The following is a 22,432-nucleotide window of genomic DNA, read 5'->3' as shown; positions in this document are numbered from 1 at the left end:
TCAGAAAATGTAAATCATGTTATTGCAACATCCATTTTCTGATTGTAAAAGACAGTGACATTTGAGGAAGCTTTCCTTGCATAAACCAAATGTTACATTCAACAGATACTTGAATGCCCGCTATGTTTGAAAGCCATCAAATCTTTGAATTTATATTCCAAAAGAGGAATCAAATATTATTTTATTTCAAACATTTTCTTATTAAAATATGAAAACAGACCAGCATGAACTTAAAAATAATTCTCCAAATCCCACTCTGCTGTGGTTACCATTGTAAGAGCTTATGCAGATACAAGTATGTTTGCACAGTGTTAAAAACACACAAATGGGATCATACTTCAGCCACGGTTTGGCCCTTTGCTTTTTTTCAACTAATATCTCATTCTTTTCTATAGCTGTATCATTATTTATTTAATCTATTCCCTAATAATGGATATTTAGATTAGTTTCAGTTTTTTTTGTTATAAAAATGTGACACTTAAGAGTTTTTAAAGAGGAAAAAATAATCTAAAACCCCTCTTTTTATATTATTTCAGATGTTTTGGTTTTATGTACAGTTGTAAATATGATTTGCATAAAAATTATAAAGTATTTTCAGCTTTTAAAAAATTGAGATAAAATTGCCATGTTAATAATTTTAAAGTGTATAATTCAGTGATTTTTAATACATTCACAGTGTTGTACAGCCATCACAACTATCTAACTCAGGGACATTTCCATCACTTTAAAAAGAAATACATATCTGTTAGCAGATACTCCCAATTCCCCCCTGCCCCCATCACCTGGCCTCCACCAATCTACTTTCTCTATGGATGTGCCTTCCTGGACATTTCATATAAATGTACTCATATAATATGTGGCCTTTGTGTCTTGCTGCTTTTACTTGGCATGTTTTCAAGGTTCATCCATGTTATAGTGTGTGACAGTACTTCATTTCTGTCTTAGCTCAAACTGCTATAACAAATACCATAGACTGGGTGGCTTAAACAACAAACATTTATTTCTCACAGTTCTGGAGGCTGAAAGTCCAAGGTCAGAATGCCATTGTGGGCGGGTTCTGGTGAGGATCCTCTTTGTGGTTTGCTTATGGCTGCCTTTTGCTTTATCTTCACATGGAGAAGGGAGAGAGAGCTGTGGTCTCTTCATCCCCTTATAATTATGATTACCAATCCCATCATGGGGGCTCTACTCTCATGTAAATGTAATTATCACCCAAAGCCCTACCCCCAGATCCTCCTAATTGAGGATTAGGGCTTCAAGATAAGGATTTGGTGCTGGTGGTGAAGGGAGGGTGCACACATTCAGTCCACACCAATTCCTTTTCATTCCTGAATAGATATGGACACATCACATTTTGTTTATCCATTCATCTGCTGATGGGTGGTTTCCAGTTTGGGGCTGTTACGAATATACTGCCTTGAACATTCAGATAAAAGTTTTTATATGGATGTATCTTTTTTATTATTGAAGTATAGTTGACATACTATGGATGTATATTTGTAATTCTCTTGGACACACACTTAGGAGTGTAATTGCTGGGTCATGTGATAACTTTATGTTTAACTTTTTGAGGAACTACCAAAATGTTTTCCAAAGTGGCTGTACCATTTTACATTTCCACCAGCAATATATGAAACTTCTAATTTCTCCATATCCTTGCCAAACCTTGGTATTGTCTGTCTTTTTGATTATAACCATCCTACTGTGTGTAAAGGGGTATTTCATTTTGGTTTTAATTTGCATTTCCCTGATGACTAATGATGTTGAGCATCTTTTCATATGCTTGCTTTTCATTGATTGGTATTTTTTGGAAAAAAGGTCTGTTCAAATCCTTTGCCCATTTTTAAATTGTATTGTCTTTTATTGCGTTGTAAGAGTTCTTTATATGTTGTGGCTACTAGACCCTTATACATGATTTACAAAAGATCTTTCCCTTCCTGTGGGTTGTCTTTTTATTTGATACTGTCCTTTGACACACAAAAGGTTTTAATTTTAGTAAAGTTCAATTTATTTTTTTCTTTGAATACTGTGCTTATTATGTCATATTTTAAAAAACCATTGCTTAATCCAAGGTCATGCAGATTTTCACCTGTTTCCTTCTTAGAGTTTTACAGTTTAAGTTTTTACATCTAGTCTTTTTTTTTAATCCATTTTGAGTTCCTTTTTGTATATGGGATACAAATAACAAATGTATAAGGGGTACAGATTCATTATTTTGCATGTAAATATTCAGTTGTACCAACACCGTTTGTTGAAAAAACTATATTCTTTGCTTATTGAATGGTCTTGGTACCCTTGTGGAAATGAATTGGTCATAGATATGTAGGTTTAGTTCTGGACTGTCAATTCTATCCCATTAATATATATGGCTATCCTTAATGCCAGTACCACACTGTTTTAATTGCTCTAGCTTTGTAGTAAAGTTTGAAATCAGGAAGCATGAGGTTCTCTTTTGTTCTTTATTAAGATTGTTATGGCTATTGGGGATCCCTTCTGCAATTCCACATGAGTTTTAGGATCAGGTTTCCATTTCTGCAAAAAGGGCAGTTAGAATTTTGGTAGGGATTGCATTGAATCTGTTATTTTTAGTGTCCAAGCCTTGTACTTCCTTGGTTCAATTTATTCCTACATATTTTATTCCTTTGATGCTGGTGAAAATGTAATTGTTTTCTTAATTTCATTTTTGCATTGTTCGTTGCTAGGGTATAGAAATAAAACTAGATTTTTATATATTGATTTTGTATCCTACCACTTTGCTGAACTCAATTGTTAGCTTAAATGATTATTTTTTCTGTGTGGATTCTTTAGAGTTTCTATGTTTAAAATCTTGTCATCCGTGAATAGAGATAGGTTTTCTTCTTCCTTTCTAGTCTGGGTAGCTCTTTTTTTCCTTGCTTAATTGCCCTAGCTAGATCGCCAGTCCAGTGTTGAATAGAAGTTGCAAAAATGGGCATCCTTGTCTTTTCTGATCTTAAGAGAGAAGCTTTCAGTCTTTCACCATTGAGCATAATGGTAGCTGTAGGTTTTTCATAAATGCCCTTTATCATATTAAGGAATTTCCCTTCTATTCCTTGTTTGTTCGGTGTTTTTATCTGAAAGAACTATTTAGATTTTGTGAAAATACTTTTTCTGCCTTTATTGAGATGATCATGCAGTTTTTTCCCTTCATTCTATTAGTATGATGTACTACATTGATTTTTGTATGTTGATCCACCCTTGCATTCCTGGAATAAATCTGAATTGGTCATGGTATATATTTGTTTTAATAAGCTGCTGGATTTCATTTTGCTGAGAATTTTTGCATCTGCATTCATAAGGGATATTGGTCTGTAGTTTTCTTGTGATATCTTTGTATTGCTTTGGCCTCATAGAATGGGTTAATAAGTATTCCCTTCTCTTCTTGATAACATACTGTAATACACTTTCCCATTTAAGGTATAAACTTTTTCATGATCTTCATAATGACTCTTTTAATGACTATATAATATTCCTGGTACTATTCCTGGGACTATAATATTCCTGGTGCCAGAACTTGTGAGACCATTCCTTTTACATTTGTTTCAAAATTTTTTCTACTATTGGTAACACAGCAGTAAACATCTTTGTGTGGGTACCTTTTTATTCTGTGCTTCATTTTTTTTTTAAAGATTTTATTTATTTGACAGATAGAGACATAGTGAGAGAGAGCACAAGCAGGGGGAGTGGGAGAGGGAGAACAGGCCTCCCGTGGAGCAGGGAGCCCAATGCGGGCCTTGATCCCAGGACCCTGGAATCATGATCTGAGCCGAAGGCAGACGCTTAACGGCTGAGCCACCCAGGCGCCCCCTGTGCTTCATTTCTTAAGTGTACGCTTTGTGTTTAAAATCAGACTACTATAAGGATTCTTAATAAAGTATAATCGGATGGAGTTCTGATAATTCTGAGAATTATTTTTTCTGATTATTTGATTTAGAGTTTTTATCCATAATGTCGCAAAGTGGCAGGCATTTTTTAATTTTAATTGCTGACTTCACTCATTTCATGAGTAGAGTGGAAAACTATCCCTAACTACTCACTAAAAATGTACATGACTGACTAGGACATTGGAACAAAAATGAGGCCTGCCTTAGTAATGTGTTTCCCCACTTCTGAAAGTGGAGTGTGGGTATTCTGTTACCATGGATGTTTGCTATTTATATATTCTGAAAGGTTTAAAATGCTCTCTTGTCTTTGTGGGACCTTGCAATGATGAGCAGTAAATTATCCAAGAAGATAATTAAAAATTATGTGTTGGGATTAATATAGGTTAAAATCGTTAACTATAACTTAAAAATTCCTGTTACCTCTGTTGTGATTAAAAACTACATTTGTTTAAATCTTTTTAACATGTTTCAGTTACTACTAAAGTAAATATAAAGGGTTCATAGATTCTCTGGGAAGAGAAATACTACTTGATAAGGCAAGGTTTTAACCTTACAGTGAACTAGCATCAAAGCATTTTGCTTTTCTGATAGTCTTCTTTGCTTGCAGTCCTTTTATTATTAAAGCTATATTTGATTAGTGTTAGAGCTTGAGAAATTACTGTTGAGCAGGGAACCATAGAAAATTTAAAGAGTGAGTAATTCAGCTGTCACACTTGAAACCTAAAGGTGCAGTTTGAAATTACACATCATTTGTTACAGAAATGAGCTTACTCATGAAATTTTGCTGCATACTGCAGAAAATATGGCAGAGGTTTGATTTAATTCTCCCTACTTGTCACAGTTACTGATTATAATATAAATATACTAAATATTTTTTTCCATGAAAAATATGGAATAAGAATTATTAAGCATTTTTAGCTTGAGATATAAAATGGAAAATTGCTCGTCTAATAAATATACAGGAGCTCATACAGTTAATTCTGATGTACATCTGCAACTCTAATCCTATATCTCCAATTGACTACTTGACATTTCCACTTGGATGACCTTATTATTTAATGTACCTATTATCTGATGCCAAGTCCTTGATCAGTAATGTAGCTTCCAATTACAGTGTTTCCACGGGAAAAAAATAGACTCCGCTTTGTGACATGTCTTACAGTGTAGTGAAAAATGACTATTGTCATTTTGAAGGACATTTGCACTTGCTGCTTTCATTATCACTACAAACTTACCATATTCTAAATTGCCTTCTTCTCTCATTCCAAACTACCTGCAAGGCAAGACAGCCCAGCATAGTTGAAAGCACCAGACTTGTGTCCCAGTTTGGATACTGGCACTAGCCATATGACCCTCCCTAGACATCATTTTTCCTTATTTGTAAAATGAGGGTGTTGGACTAGAAGATCTATAATATTGCCTCCGGTCTCTTGCTATAAAAAATTGAGGTCTTTTAAGTGCATTACCCTGGATGGGTTGTATGACTGTGAAATGTGGCCAGTTTTCTTCTGGTTTCAACAAATGGTCATCTATCATCCATTCAGTTATCAAACATCTGGCTGTCTCAGTCAGAGGAACATGTGACTCTTGATCCCAGAGTTGTGAGTTTGAGCACCATGTTGTGTGTAGAGATGACTTAAAAAAAAAATCTTAAAAACAGCCTTGTGAATTGTTTTTCTTTTGAAATTCTCCCTATTTAGTCCCATTTTTCTTTGCATTTTTATCTTAGTCCAAGTCTAGATCAAATAAGAACTTCCTGTCTGATTCTAGTCTTTCCTCACTCTGTTTTGTCCCTGTACTGCTTTTTAACTCATCTTCCCTCAAGACTAGTTTCATCAAGTTACTTCTACTTAGAAAATGTTACTGGCCTACTTCTGCATATCATATAACAGCTTGTTCATCCATTGAGTTTTCAATTCCATAACACTGATTTTCTATTTTTTTTTAAGATTTTATTTATTTGAGAGAGAGAGAGTGAGAGAGAGCATGAGAGCGGGGTGAGGGGCAGAGGGAAAAGCAGATTCCCCGCTGAGCAGGGAGCCTGGACGCAGGGCTCAATCCCAGGACCCTGGGATCATGACCTGAGCTGAAGGCAAGACGCTTAACCAACTGAGCCACCCAGATGCCCCGATTTTCTGTTTTAATTATATTAGTCTCCTTATCCTCATCCTATTTTTTTTTTAAATCTGTGGTTTTACCAAGGTGTTCTTACTTGAATGCCTTCTCCTTTTCCCCATTCTGTGATTCTGAGAGTACCTTGTGAAACTTCACCCACTTTAGCAACATGTGGAATTCTCTGATGGCTTATGCTACCTTTTATAAGGGTACAAAACCATGGAAAGAGATGGAAAAAGGAAGACACATTTGTTTATTGAGTGTTGCCTTGTGCCAGGCCTATCACCTCATGTAAATTTCTCAACAGTCCTTTGAGATGGGTGGCATTAACCATTACTCTGGGGCTCAAAGAAGCAAACTAACCTCCACAAGATCACATGGCTAGTGAGCAGCAGAACTGGGATTTAAACTCTGGCATCTTTTTACTTCTCCCTGAAAAAAAAAAATAGCTGAAGAACCACTAGTTGCCTTCTTTATCCCACCCCCCACCCCCAGCAAACACATAAATAGAACCAAAGGCACAAATTTAAGTGCTTAACATATAGTCTGTTACCTAGCGGATGTTCACTAAAGATTTAAATGGAAATTGTTCTTAAATTTTGAGAGTATACATATTTTGATAGTTCCTTTACCTAATATATCAAAGGAGCTTGAAGTAGGGGAGGCCTTTCATCTGATAAGGACTGTTTCATTTTGTTTTAGGAACCCCAGGGAGATCTTTAATGTAGTAGTGTTGTATTTGAAGTCTTTCAAAGGGAAAATAGCAAAACATTTTTTTTTGACATTAAAGACTGAAAGATGGCCTTCATCTATGCATTCAGCAATTATTCTTTCATGACACTGACTAGGTAACATCAAAGCTAAGGGTGAATGAACAATTCAAGCAGTGTTAGTTAATGAGATTTTAACGGAAGTCATACAGATTGTTAGTAGTCATTTATGTACTTGGACTCATCAGTGACTGTTAAAATGAAAATGTGGTTTTTAACAGGAGTAGCTAACTTAGACAATTTCATCCTAAGCATCATGGTCACCTTGCATGGTGATCAACCCCATTTTTGTATCTTCGTTTATCTCTTCTGTGCAGCTGACTCCCCATTGCCTGTCCCCTTGTAGCTTTCCTAAGCTTTAATCCTGCAGCTTTAACTCACTGCTAGATATTTCTATTGATGACCTGTCATTTCAAACCTAGCATTTGTCATTTGCTATTTTGTATAATTGTATGTTTGTGTTATTATCTTCCCCAGTAGAGTATAAAGTTTTTGTATAAGCACCATGACTTAAAATCCTTTGAATCCCCTGTACCTATTAGAATGCTCAGGTATAGTAGGAGGCCAGATGTGTGTGATTGCAATAATCTTTGTGGCAAAAGTAGCTTTTCTCTTTTGGTAACCTCAAAAGCCTAGTAATCTTCCAGAGTTCAGATGCAATTGCAAAGGACAACAACAACAAAAAGGTGGTATTTTGTACCTTGTAAAAATGAAAGCATTATCTTTGAAAATTACGTACTCCTTGTAGAAGAAATTATCTTTCTGGTGAATGACTTAAATTTATTTATTTGTTTATTTTTAAAAGTTGATTTAAGTATCTCTCTATACCTAATGTGGGACTCAAACTCATGACTCCAAGATCAAATGTTGCATGTTCTTCCAACTGAGCCAGCCAGGTGTCCCTAAACACATTTATTTAAAATCAAAACCATTCTGACTTTTGGAGGTGATATATTTATTACCCTGATTGTGGTGATGGTTTCATGGGCATATGCTTATGTCCAGAGTCCTCAAATTATATGTATTAGATATGTACTGTTCTTTGCATCACGTATGACTCAAGATAGCTGTTAAAAAATGAGATCCGTTCTATTTTTATTAGGCAGTATAAAATTATAGCACATTATTTTTTGGTGTACATCTCACTTTAAAGTGATTTTCTGTGTATTAGGCTTGCTTGCTTTTCTCCTTTGTCTACACATTGTCTCAGCATTTTTCTAATTTTTCTTTTATAATGCTTCTGATTTTTAAAGTGTTTTGCTCTATATTAACAGCATATTTTAAATTATTTTAATTGCCTTGTTAATACTGACTTGAGCACAAGGACCATGGCTTATTTGTCTTATATTGACAGTATGTCCAGCATAATGTTAGGCAAAGAGCCAGGTAATGGCAGATCAGTCCTGTCTCCTGAGATGGAGACCAGTGTTCCTTATTCATCATGCTGTGTGAGCCCTAGCCTACATTCACACTGTGAAATAAAAACGCTAATGATGATTGACTCTTAAGTTAGCATTTTATTAACAAGTCTTGATTATGATTTTCAGCTTTTGGAAAGTATCTCATTGAGTGACTGTATACAAAGAATATGTTGATGTTGCTGCTTTGTCTAAAATAGTGAATCAGAATTAATGTCTTCTCATTCTGTATTTGTCATTAAAAAGTAATTTTTAGTCAATATGAAAAATGTTGTATTTAAAATGTATTTTTGAAAAATTTTGCTTTTCCCACCCTCTTCTTATTTTTATAAAGTTACCAGGCAGTGACATTGCCAGTGGGAGTGATGTACTTTCTGATGTCATACCCAGTATTCCCAGTTCACCTTGCCTGCTTCCTAAAAAGAAAAATAAGCACCGGAATTTAGATGAACTTCCTTGGAGTGCAATGACAAACGATGAGCAGGTAGGGATCTTGACGTTCTTAATTGAAAGCATACATGTAGGGACTATGTGAAACTCAATGTATTGCCTGTTTAAAGCTACTGGGTAAATGTGGATTGCTTAGTAAAATCTGAGGGGGAGCTTTAACTGTTTTGCAGGGAACACCTATCATGTTAAGTGCTTTTGATATTTGAAACACATTATAAATGACACACTAAAATAGAGGTTTTGGCACTGATCTTGTTTATTATAATTTTTCATCACATAGGTGGAATATATTGAGTATCTGAGTCGTAAAGTCAGTACGGAGATGGGTCTTCGGGAGCAACTTGATATTATAAAAATAATTGATCCTTCTGCTCAAATTTCCCCTACAGACAGTGAGTTTATTATTGAACTTAACTGTCTCACAGATGAAAAACTGAAGCAGGTATGTAAAGAAAATACAGATTGTACAGCTATGAAGAAAACCATTAGTTTATAGTATGTAGACTTGAATAATCATATTTTAAAATACACAAATAATTAAGGTCCATATCACTGCTGTGAAATGTAATATTAGAAAAAATGATGGCAGTATTTGAGAGCACATGGTTGTAAGGTTTTAGGTACATCTCACCTGGCAGGGCCTTTCTGGGATCATGTGGATCTAGAACCTCCTGTTTAGTTGTGTAGGCTTTGCAACTTAATTTTACCACTTAAGGGGTGGTTATGCAATTTATTTATTCTAACTCACCTTAAAAAAGAGTAATTGACAGAATCAAAATACTGATTATTGAGGACTATCTATACTTGAGTGAACATCTGAATGGGGGATTTGAGTAGTCTTATGGAGTGATTGAGCCTGGCTAGGGTAAAATGTAATTTTCCTTCTGCTATTCTGAAATACACATTTCTGGTATCTTCTAAATAGTCTCTACTGCTCTTTTTCGGTACATAGTTGAATGAATACTTATGTTCTCTTTTCATTTTTTAAGTTTTTTTTTTTGCCTTTATCATCACTTTAAAAAATTTTTTTATTTCACTATTTCTCTCAACAGACATACTATAATTTTCTACATTCCAGCTCATTTTTCATTAGTATTGAAATTGTGCCTTGCATTTGAAGACAGGTACCATGGGCCCCTAGCTAAGATTTAGGAAACACCCTAATCTTAGATATAATCAGCAACTTACTTACATCATATTAAGACCTTTAAAAAATGCCTAATCTGATTTGTTTTATTGTTAATTTCTCTGAGTGTTATTTTCTTTTTTTTTTTAAGACTATTTGAGAGAGAGAGAGAGAGAGTAAGCTGTGGGAGGGGCAGAGGGAGAAGGAGAAAGAGAAACCAGCAGACTGCCTGCTCAGTGCAGAGCCCAGCTCAGGGCTTGATATCATAACCCTGAGGTCACGACCTGAGCTGAAACCAAGAGTTGGACACTTAACCAACTATGCCACCCGGGCTCCTCTGAATGTTATTTCCTTATAATCCTAAATTCTGGAGGCTCATAGCCTTCTATTTGCTGATTATATTTTATATGTTTTTTTTTAAATTTTTTTTAAGATTTTATTTATTTGACACAGAGAGAGAGACAGTGAGAGAGGGAACACAGCAGGGGGAGTGGGAAGGGGAGAAGCAGGCCTCCTGCGGAGCAGGGAGCTTGATGTGGGACTCAATCCCAGGACCCATGGATCATGACCTGAGCTGAAGGCAGACGCTTAATGACTGAGTCACCTAGGCGCCCCTATATGTTTTTAATATATAGCTCCATAATATATATTCTAGAATTTTGAACATTGTCAATTTTTTTGGTATTGTTTCTACATTTAGAGATTTCTTTCATCCTTATAGTCTACTTATGTACATCTCTAGCACTTTTTTATTTGATTTATTTATTTAACAATATTGTCTATTAAATATTAGGATACAAAACAGTTTTGAAATGATCCTTGTCTTCACGGAGCCTACAACTCAGGAAAGAGCCAAAGAAATCAACCTAGATTATAATCCACGTTTACAAATCTGTATTCAATAAATGTTATTTTTATTTCTTTATAATTACTGTATTTTATTCTCACTATTTGTTAAGCATCTATTAAAGTTATTTTTTTGGTACACTAATCAAGCAAGAAGTTAACATAGATACAGTACTATTAAATAATCTACAGATTGTATTCAGGCTACACCAGTTTTTCAACTAATGTCTTGTTTTATCCCAGGATCCAATCCAACCTTTTTTTTTGTCTTTATTTAAATTCTAGTTAGTTAACATACAGTATAATATTAGTTTCAGGTGTACAATTTAGTGATTCAACACCTATGGACAATACCCGGTGCTCCTCACAAATGCCCTCCTTAATCCCCATCACCTATTTAATTCATCCCCTCACCCTCCTCCCCTCTGGTAACCATCAGTGTGTTCTCTATAGTTAAGAGTCTGTTTCTTGGTTTTCCTCTCTCATTCTTTTATTCCCTATGCTCATTTGTTTTGTTTCTTAAATTCCACGTATGAATGAAATCATATGGTATTTGTCTTCTCTGGCTGACTTATTTCGCTTAACATAATACTCTCTAGCTCTATCCACGTCATTGCAAATGGCAAGATTTCATTCTTTTTGATGGCTGAGTAATATTCTATTATATATATACATACCCCATCTTCTTTATCCATTCATCAGTTGATGGACATTTGGGCTCTTTCCATAATTTGGCTGTTGTTGATAATGCTGGTATAAACATGGGGGGGGAGCATGTATCTCTTCGAATTAGTATTTTTTTATTCTTTGGGTAAATACCTAGTGGTACAATTGCTGGATCATGGGGTAGCTCTATTTTTAGCCTTTTGCAGAGCCTCCATACTGTTCTCCAGAGTGGCTGCATCAGTTTGTATTCCCAACAACAGTGCAGGAGGGTTCCCCTTTCTCCGTATCCTCACCAACATCTGGTGTTTCTTGTGTTGTTGATTTTAGCCATTCTGACAGGTGTGAGGTGGTATCTCATTGTAGTTTTTTTTTTAAGATTTTTATTTGAGGGAGAGAGTGAGCAAAGGGGAGAGAGAGAACATGAGCAGGGCCAGGGGGAGGAGCAGAGGAAGAAGCAGACTCCCTGCTGAGCAGGGAGCCCAATGGATTGGATGCGGGGCTCCATCCCAAGCCTCCAGGATCATGACCTGAGCCGAAGGCAAATGCTTAATGACTGAGCCACCCAGGCGCCCCTCATTGTAGTTTTGATTTGCATTCCCCTGATGATGAGTACATCTGTAGCACTTCTGATAATGTCTTTCATTATGTACAGTGTTCTTTTTGCCAGTGTTTTGAGGGAGCATGTCAAAGAACGACACTGACCAGTTTTTGTCTGTGTGTTCCAAGGTCAGAAACTATATCAAGGAGCATAGCCCTCGCCAACGGCCTGCAAGAGAGGCCTGGAAGAGAAGCAACTTTAGTTGCGCAAGCACCAGTGGAGTGAGCGGGGCCAGTGCCAGCGCCAGCAGCAGCAGTGCCAGCATGGTCAGTTCTGCAAGCAGCAGTGGGTCCAGTGTTGGAAACTCTGCTTCAAACTCCAGTGCCAACATGAGTCGAGCACACAGTGACAGCAACTTGTCTGCAAGTGCAGCAGAGCGGATTCGGGATTCAAAAGTAAAATGTCTAATCAATACAAAACTTTACCTTTCAATATTAACATTAGTACTCCTTCATATAAATATCTTGAAGAGGTCAAATCATCTTGCTCTCTAGATGCCTGTGGGTTTTGGCTTTAAGTGAACAAGCAGGATATTCTGCTGTTGAGTAGAGGCCTTTAGGCTGAGTGCTTTGAAATACTGTTTTGACCCACAGCCGTATCACATTCAATTTTATCTGATATTTGTGTCTGTTTTAAGTAAGATAAATTGATGGAAATAGTGAGTGAGTCTCAGGATTGCAGTATCGACTGCAACTCACTACTGAGCGGATCTCACTATGTTGCTGATGTTGCTGTCTATTAGCTCCTAAGAATGTTCTGCATGTCTTGTGTGTGTGTGTATTAAATGTTTTCTTAATGTTTTAATCTTGAATGTTCTTAGATCTTTTAAATTATAATAACACCTCTAATTTCTGTCTATTCACAGCTGAAGAATTCTTTGTAATACTTTTGGGCAAAAAAGGGAGGTGTAAGTGTATTTAGAATGGTTTTGTGATGCTTAGGTAAGTTCGGTTCCTTGCGGTGGTGACAGTTTGGAGCCAACTTAAGGAAGAAAAAGGTATCTCTATAACTCTTTGGGAACCCAGTGGGTGACTAGAAGATAGACAGTGATTCCTTCCCTGGCTCTTACCAAAGTAGCAGAAACATAGCCAGCTTTGTTGGTTGCCTGGGGATTCCTCTGGATATGTGGTCATTCCTTTTTTGCATCAGTTCACCAGTGACAAGGAATGGAGTACCCACTGGGTTTCTAATGGGCTTTTAAGATGGTATTTGCCTAATATGGAAAAGACATGATTCTTTCCCAGCCGTTGTAAAATCGCTACTGCTTTTGGATAAAAGACACCTTAAAAGCATAAGCATTAGAGATTTTGGCAATGTTCTCTACATTGGTATTCAGTATTGTTTATTATGTGTTCACTCCGCAGTGACGCCAATGTACCTTAATCTGGTAAAAAAAAAAAAAAAAGCTTTGAAATGACTGATTATCCATAACTAGGCAGAATGATCGGGTTTCAATTCTTCCTAAGATTCACGGGTCAAATACCATAAAAATAGAATCTTGAAGAATCATTTCCAAGTCTAAGCCAATGGCTCACTTACTGGAACCAGGATCGTACTGCAGAGGAATTTGAACATCTCCAGAGATTCTAAAAATATAGAATTTGATCCATAAAATATTCTGGGGTGGATATGCCAGAACTGAACCTTACTGATTTAGAAATTTGTATTTTGACAGAAGCGATCCAAGCAGCGGAAGTTACAGCAGAAGGCTTTACGCAAGAGGCAGCTGAAAGAACAGAGGCAGGCTCGGAAGGAGAGGCTCAGTGGGCTCTTCCTTAATGAAGAAGTGCTGTCCTTGAAAGTGACTGAGGAAGACCACGAAGCAGATGTAGATGTTTTGATGTAATAAGGATGAATTTATCAGCATTCTTTCTAAGCATTTAAGTATTCTGTCCTTTTATTTGTTTACATGCATCTTGACCAAACTTTTGGTTAGGGCTGTGCTGATGTACTGTTAATAATTTAGGCCAGTGGTTCTCAGCAGGTGGTCCCCGGACCAGCAGCTTCAGCATCACCTGAGAAGTTGTTAGAAATGCATACTACCAGGTCCCATTCCAGATCCAGTGAATCAGAAACCCTGGAGGAGGGGCCCAGCATTGTGTTTTAACAAGCACCAGGTTATTCTGCTGCACGCAGCTCTTGTTTTAAGAACCACTAATTTAGTAAATGTTTTGACTATTTAGACTTTAGGGTGGTTTAAGTGGGCTTTTTCAAGAAGTAGTACTTTTACAGTTTAGAGGATTTCAAGGTACTGCTGACAAGTAGTTTATTATGTCAGTATAGGTACATACGTAGCGATCATAATTCAGTTTCCTTTTTAATGTTACAGTTCCTTAGTTTGCTTTTTCTAAAGGGCCATAGTATTATTCTCAATTCCTAGTGAAAATCCTTTTTTGAGGTTGTGGGGTTGGGGTGTGGATTGCTGTTTACAATAGTGCCTTCATTAGGTTTAGTTCTGTTTTCATTTGTTATTAACTTAAAGGTGTAATAACAGGCCCTAATGTCTTTCCTGTTAGGTTTGTTTTTCACTTTATGTAAATTCAGAATTCTTTTGTAAGTGAGGACTACTGAGGAAATAATGTTACTAGTAGCTGAACTTTAGACTTGATGCTATATTGATTAATATTCAAATGGAGAAAGCAATTAAGCAAAACAACCGATTCTGCTTTTCCACTGCTTTTTGAAATTTTAGGCTGTGAAGCTGTCTCAAAGGCAGAAACTATGTCTTAAGTTCTTTTTGTAGGTCGTTTTTTTTTCCAGCACAGCTCTAATTTTTAAATATTTGGTATAAGCTTCTGGCATGTGAACAGGTTAATGTTCAAAGTTAACTAAAGAAAACCCTTAAAGTTCTCCTAAACTTCTCTATAATATAAATCACTAGAAATACACAGAACAGTGAGATGTAGAAAAAAACCGTAGCTTGTTGGCTATTAATAGAAGTCAATTTTAGATGTGAAATCATGGAATTTCTTTAAATGTTTTCATGGAGAGTTTGTTATCATGAACATTAGGAGTAGTGTAATTCCTTTTCTTCTACCACATGTCTTTAAGCATTCACGTGGGTTAAAGAAGATGGAAACTGATACTACTGACAATCAAGCTGCTGACTTTCATAATTTTCTTTTTATTGTGGATAACTTGGGAGGTAATCATGATTCTGTAGGAGTTGTAATCAATGTTTTTTTAAACTCTAGAATCAGGTTGATAGGATTTTTACTTTTTTTAACTATCATATCAAGTGACTCCTTAAGAAAGAGATAGACTTAAGTTCTTAATTCTCAGTTGATATAAAGGCTTAACCTTGGCTTACAATCATGTGTTTTGAAAACTTGATTTTACTTTAGTTCCTTGAAGGTTAAAGGATTGAAACTGAGGATAAAAATTGATGTATTGCAGCTTTGCTGAGGTCTGTGGTATGGTAGATTTTGAAGACTACCAAATTCATACTTAAAAATTTTACCTAAAATGAAGGTATGTGTATATGGTTATCAGTTGGATTACTCCCTCTGACTTTCCTCTTACCCTTTCTTTGATGCTCCTAACCACCTTTAGAGGGCCCAAAGAGAGCTTGGGGTTAGACCCCAGAATACTTTGAGGAAGGTGGAAAGGGTCAACCTCATTGTGTTTTCCCTTCCAAGTATAGGAGGAGTAAAAGGAGAGAAGAGCAAATAAAGCTGAATTTTCTACCTGCTCTTAGCAAAAGCAAAATCCCAGAGAATGACTTGTCTGTTTTCTTTACCTACTCTTCCAGGAAAACAGTCCACTTTTGGAGACCATAGAGCAGCATTTATCTGTTAAATACTTGGAAACAATTGACAATGACCAGTAAAAGAAAGTCCTAACGGGGTCATGATAAAATAAGACCAATTTTTCCACTCTCCCAACAATCACATAATCTTATTACCTTAGATTTAACTTAAGTCACTATTAAACAAGTTTACCAAAGCACCACAAAGCCAGTTTTAAAAGTTTATAAAGATTTGAGTGTTTATAGTAAAGTATGCCATGAAATTTTGTGTAAATCTGGATGCACTGTCTTTACAGTACTATAAATTAGAGATTGCCCATAAAGTTGGTTTAGAGGAGATTGAAAGTAATTCCTCTGATTAAAAGAAAAAAAATTAAAACAACTTGGGTTTGCTTGTGATGTGGAAGAGGGAGATTACAAAGTCTTTCTCCATCTCTCCCCCCATAAAAAAAAAAAAACAGCAGTAAAAGACAAAAAGTTCTCTCGTTTTTGTTAATGTGCTATACTGTTTTTTTCTGTTTTAATATCTCATGTAGATAATTCAAGTTGGAATTCTTTCTTTCTTGGAATTCTTTCTTTCTTGGAATAAGGAATAATTTATTCAGTCTGGTATATCTCTGAGTTTAAGACAAATCCAACTCAGCATTTTTTCTTTTTAAATATAAACCTAAACTAACCAATTAATAAAAACATGAGACTTATTTGCTCCAGTGTCAGTTGTCATCTGTAGAGAATGGACACTGGAGCAAATAAGTTTCTTCCCCCCTTTAAACATAACCTTTGTTAACTTAGGGCATGATCACGTTCCCTCAGATTTTTTGAAAAACATTAGAGATCTTTATGTAAGTTTAATTATATCTCAATAAAACTGGAAAAAAAAGGAGCTCTTGTAGAAGTCTGTCAGTGCCCACCACATGTATGAACTTTGAGTTAAACAAAATGGCATGTCTTTTTCTACAGTTTTACAACTGAATTAAAGTATGGCAAAGTAGTATAATGTTTAGTGGACTATAAAGAGCGAATTCATTCCGCCCTAACAAGAACATAGAATAAAATAACGCTTTTTTTCATGAGAGAGACTTGTCTCATTTTTTCTTAGGTTGGGGCAGTTTTGTCCATTTCCTTAGCCCTTTGGGTTAACTATAGATAGGTATTGCTGAATTAATCCCAGAAACTGACTTGTAATTTAATGACTTTATGAATTGGGTGGAGGCCTCATTTTATTTAGCTCCTAGAAGTGCTTAGGAAAAATTCCTAGAAACTACTGTATAAAGGTATCCAGATTCTGATGAGCTTTAAAAATTGAAATTTATCACGTATCTTCATATTTAAGCCAAAAATGTTAGTACTTGACAAATATAGAAGTCTTGTTTCCAGATTCTGTAGCAGAGACTTTTGTTCATGGCTTACTTTATAGCCTCATGTGCCTTAAAGGTGAACTCTGTACTTTTTCTCAATATCAGGCTTTTTCAAACTCAAAAATAATCTAAATATTGTAATTTGTTTTATAAAATCCCCATCTGTTGGATATCAGTAAGCAAAAACATTAAATTGAACCAATCAGTGGTAATAGTGTATAACAAAACAGTGACCTTTCAGATCTTAAATTTCATTACATAACTTCATTTTTGGCCCAGCTAGGTCATTGAAGAACACTGAAAGTTACCTTAAGTAGAGCTTAATGTATTCTCTCATTTTTTCCCCTGAAAAAGGTCATAAGCCAGAATGCTTTTTTAATGCCAGGTAATTCTTAGTATCTGGAAAGATAATTTTAAAGACAAAAGTATGTCAAGAACAGAGATTATATAGCAGCTTGATTCTCTTATTAGAACTTTAGGGATTCTTTGCATTCATTTGTGTAATAGCTGGAACACTCCCTTTCCCTTTAACAGATTACCTGTTAGCTCTTCAGTCTTCAAGAAATGTTTGCTTAGAATTGGGAGGGGGTTACTTAAAGTCAGTTTATAGTTTGGGACAGTTGATAGGAAAATTCCCAGTTGTATTTCAAATATGGTATTGGTGTTGAGCACACTGACATTCAACATGTCTAAACTTAGAGGTAAATCTAATCCTGAAAAGGACTGTTAGTTAGAAAATAAGTATTTGTATACACATGTATTGTGGTAACTTTGGATTCATTTTAAGTCTGACAAAGTAAGATAAATTCTATCTTTACAATGAAATTATGCTAAGTGGGTGAGAAACATTGGAGAGATATTTAGACCTAGGCATCTCTGTCAGCATAGTATCTGGAACATAGCTCCTTAGAATTCTAGCTTAATTCTCATTTCTTTGGAAAATAATTTACTTATTCCAAAGGCTTAGAAGGAACCCTGAAAATTCCTCTAATTTACTGGCTATTAATAGAGTACAGAAGTTGCATGCTATAAGCTGCAGATCTAACTTGACTCACTAAAATTTTATTTTCATATTTTTTCTAATATTAAAATTATTTATTTTAAGCCCCCTCACAATTTTATTTTAAATTAAAGTTATTAATGTTTTAACCTAGATCACATGATGGTAAGTTAATTTTTAATTTGACATTCATACTGAACTCTGAAAAACTGATTTAGTCTTCTCTGATTTCAGTATATAGTATTTTTTCTTTATCGTCAGGTTTGTTACATCTTTGTGGTCAGTGGAACCTGTGGAAATCTGTGTTCTTTTTTTGTGGTGAGGGCTAGGGGTAGAAAAGAGGAGAATTGCTCTGATTATACATATGCATTTTGACTATATAAAGGTAGTTGTAGAATTAATATGTATAAATGACAAGTTAACACTTACCTACTCTGACTTGTTCTAAGGAACAGTGGCCTGAAGCCATGGCTTGTTTTCTGGAGCTGCTTGCTCTTCAATAGTAGCTGACCAGTTGGATTTAAGTTTGGACTTTGGGGTTAGGTTATCTAGCTGAGGCTTTTAGGAATGGATCAGACTATGTCTGTTCCTGTAGTGGATCAATTTAATTTCCTCTTTGAGTACTCTAATTTAGGTAAAGTTATTATCCATTCTAAATCTTTGTGTTGGGAGTTTAATAGGACTATTGTCAAAAGCTATTAAAGATAAACACAAGTATATGTAAAACATTTCATTTCACGGATGGTTAAAAATTTCACTTTTTTTCAGTTTCAGAGGTTAGTTATGTAGCATCAATATCATAACCAAAGCAAGTAGGAAGTTGACTGGTTTGGAGAATCTTCAAGTAGTCTTAAATACTGTAATGTATCAGATTGTTAACCAGGATTTTTTTCCTGTATTTCTGCTAAATGTATTACTATATTAATGCACTTTTGTATATATAACTGTCTTCTGTACATTCTGTACTTACTACAGTGTATATAAAAGCTGTTTTTCCTGAAAGCTGTAAGGGAAAGACAATAGCTGTAACACAGGTCGTTTCTATTTTGAGTTCCTTCTTGTACTTGGAAGTAGTAGTTCTGTAGTTAAATCTGAATGTGTATGTATGGTTGTAATTAAAACTGGCAATGTGGCAGAGCTGTCTTTTGAAGCTGAATATCAGACTGAACAGTGTGTTGTTTTGGGTATTAAAATCTCTTGTAATATTTTGTTTCTTTTGATGTACAGTGAGTTTTTACAAACCCCACTGCTGCTTACTACTTTATACTTCATAATTCACTCCTTTACATGTTCCATCCCAGCACATTTATCAACAGGGAAGAATTAGGTCTCCTCTCTTTTGCTCACAGTTTGGTTAAGGCTCCATAAACTTTTGTTTTGTTGAAAGCCACGATTTCCATTGGCAAATCATTTTTTTCTGGAGAGATCAGATTTCTAGAGAGATAGCATTCATAGCAAGTGAAAATTAGGTCTAACTTTTGTTTACAAAAATCATGTCTGTTTTCCTTATATATTAATCTAGAGTCTTTAGGTTATAATTATATAAAAGAAATGTCTGTGAGCAGTTATATAGTTTCAGAAGCAACTCAACTTTCAACAGCAACTTTATCTCTTGCCACTAGAGGGAGGTCTGTGGTTGCTCTCCTGAAAATGTCTTAGCTGCTTTTCTTTTGTTTTTAATTTCAGAGGTTGAAATCAACCTCATTTTCAAAATTCCTTTTGTGATATTAAATACTTTCATTGATTAGTGGGAGCTAAGTTAATTGAGCTTGTTTAATAAAGCAAATCTTATGCTTTTCTGTAATCTTCAATTTTTAATAAACGTCTGTTAGCTATTAAGTGAAACGTGTGTGTGTGTGTTTTTCTTCTCTTAGGTACTTTAGAACTGTACTGTCCACTGTGGTAGCCATTAGCCACATGTGGCTATTTAAATGAATTAAAATTTAAAATTTAGTTCCTTGGTCCCATTAGCAATACTTCAAGTGCCCAGTAGCCGCATATGGCAAGAGGCTACCATATTGGAAACCCCAGGATACAGAACACCTCCACCATCACAGGAAGTGTCTACTGGACAGAGGAAGTTCTACTAGAGATTTGATGGTTTATGTGGTGCCCGCTGTCATCATCTTACCAGTGAACAGTAATCAGTGATTCAAAATTGCTTCCTACAGTTAACTGTTGTAGGTGATTTGTGTGAGGGGGAGAGCAAGCTGGGCTTCATTTTTCTACTTAATTAAAGCCACTACCAAAGTTGGAACTTGGTGGTTTAATAGAGAAATTTCTCAAATACTATTTCACTTGACTGTGAATAAGATTTTTTAAAGACTCTATTTTTCAAAACTACTTAGAGTGTTTCTTTATTCTTGTGATGTGAGAGCCTTAACAGGGCCACTGTTACTTGGGACTGATAATCCTCTGCCCTCTCCCAATCAGTTTGAATCTCATGGTTAAGTGGTATTTTTATATTACATTATTTGTGTTTTTTAGTAATAGGTTGATAGATACTAGATTTAGGTACAATGTTATTTCCCTTTGTAAAGGGTAAATAACATTTTTAACATTTCAGTTTATTCATTTGGTTGCCAGGATCTCATTATATGCCTTTTCTTTTTAAAAAGCAGCAGATAACTGAATTTATATATTTTCAGGTTTGTCTTATAAAGATTGTCAAGTAACAGTAAAATGAATTCCCACATACCCATATCTACATCCACTCTTCTCTCATGGCCAATCTTGTTTTTTTTAACCTCTACCCCCAGACACCTTACCTGAACTCCCAATGTTGCTCAGGCTAACCCCAGATGATACTACATTTTTAAATGTTTCAGTATCAGATTTTTAAAAGATAAGGACACTCCTATTTTATATATAAATACAGCCATATACCTCCACAAATAAAAATAATTCCTTAATATCAAATATCTGGTTTACTTGAAATCAAAACCATAACTTTAATTTCAAAATCATTCTGCATTTTGTTAGCACTAAGGTATAAGAATAATTTTTGTTATTGCTTGGGTAAGTCCTGACAGTATGTCTTCACCACACTTTTATTGAAAGTGAGATACCGCTTTTAGATAAAAACCCAGCTGTTTTCCTTACTATGTTGGTAAGCCATGAAATAATTTGGGTAGCAGGAAGGGAGGGAAATAACTGTTAAAGATGAGTTGAAAGGTTATTTTCTGTCTCACCTACCTTTGAGTTCAAGAATGCTCTTTGTTAGCCAAAATTGGCACACATGGTAAAGATCCGAATACCTACTATTTATTTTTATTTTAACTTTTAAACATTTTTTTCAAATTAATAAATTTTATTTTTTTATTTAAATTCAATTAGCCAACATATATAGTACATTATTAGTTTCAGATGTAGCCAACAGTAATTCATCAATTGCATATAACACCCAGTGCTCATCACATCATGTGCCCTCCTTTATGCCCATCACTCAATTACTCCATCCACCCACCTCCCCTCCAGCAACCCTCAGTTTGTTTCCCATAGTTAAGAGTCTCTCGTGGTTTGTCTCCCTCTCTGATTTCTTCCCATTCAGTTTCCCTTCCCTTCCCCTATGATCCTCTGTGCTGTTTCTTATATTCCACATGAGTGAAAGCATATAATTGTCTTTTTCTGACTGACTTATTTCGCTCAGTATAATACCCTCCACTAATATCCATGTCGATGTAAATGGTAAGTATTCATTCTCTCAGATGGCTGTGTAATATTCCGTTGTACATATATATATACCACAACTTTTTTTTTTTAATTTTATTTTTTTGAGAGAGCGCACGAGCAGGGGGTGGGGGCAGAGGGAGAAGCAGACTCGCCACTGAGCAGGGAGCCTGATGCGGGACTCCATCCCAGGATCCTGGGATCATGACCTGAGCCACCCAGGCACCCATGCCATATCTTTATCCATTCATTTGTCGATAGACATCTAGGCTCTTTTCATAGTTTGGCTATTGTGGACATTGCTGCTATAAACATTGGGGTGCATGTGCCCGTTCATATCACTATATTTGTATCTCGGGTAAATGCCTAGTAGTGCAATTGCTGGGTTGTAGAGTAGCTCAATTTTTACCTTCTTGAGGAACCTCCATACTGTTTTCCAGAGTGGCTGCACTAGCTTGCCTTCTCACCAGTAGTGTAAGAGGGCTTCCCTTTTTCCACATCCTTGCCGATATTTATTTCCTGACTTGTTAATTTTAGCCATTCTGACTGGTGTGAGGTGGTATCTTACTGTGGTTTTGATTTGTGTTTTCTGGATGACAAATGGTGTTGAGCATTTTTCATGCATCTGTTGGCCATTTGTATGTCTTCTTTGGAGAAATGTCTGTTCATGTCTTCTGCCCATTTCTTGACTGGACTATTTGTTTATTGGGTGTTGAGTTTGATAAGTTCTTTATGGATCTTGGACACTAGCCCTTTATCTGATATG

The 22,432-nt window shown here is 35.6% G+C and overlaps 1 protein-coding gene across 1 annotated transcript in view; it reads left to right on the top strand.

Annotated features, from left to right (window-relative positions):
- Positions 1-19,836, top strand: part of FAM199X (family with sequence similarity 199, X-linked) — a 29,346-nt gene extending 9,510 nt beyond the window's left edge. Inside the window, exons 3-6 of the mRNA XM_088028692.1 lie at positions 8,540-8,689; positions 8,936-9,097; positions 12,020-12,286; positions 13,567-19,836. Coding sequence (XP_087884818.1) covers positions 8,540-8,689; positions 8,936-9,097; positions 12,020-12,286; positions 13,567-13,737 — 750 coding nt within the window. The 3' untranslated portion in view covers positions 13,738-19,836. The remainder of the gene's footprint in view (positions 1-8,539; positions 8,690-8,935; positions 9,098-12,019; positions 12,287-13,566) is intronic.
- Positions 19,837-22,432: the final 2,596 nt, after the last annotated feature.

The sequence above is a fragment of the Eumetopias jubatus genome, unplaced genomic scaffold (genome assembly GCF_037043125.1).
Source record: "Eumetopias jubatus isolate StellerSeaLion01/CBP00866 unplaced genomic scaffold, mEumJub1_p1.0 scaffold_11, whole genome shotgun sequence".
Classification (NCBI taxonomy): domain Eukaryota; kingdom Metazoa; phylum Chordata; class Mammalia; order Carnivora; family Otariidae; genus Eumetopias; species Eumetopias jubatus.
Note: the sequence above shows the minus strand (reverse complement) of the source record. Positions and strands in the feature narration are given on the sequence as shown.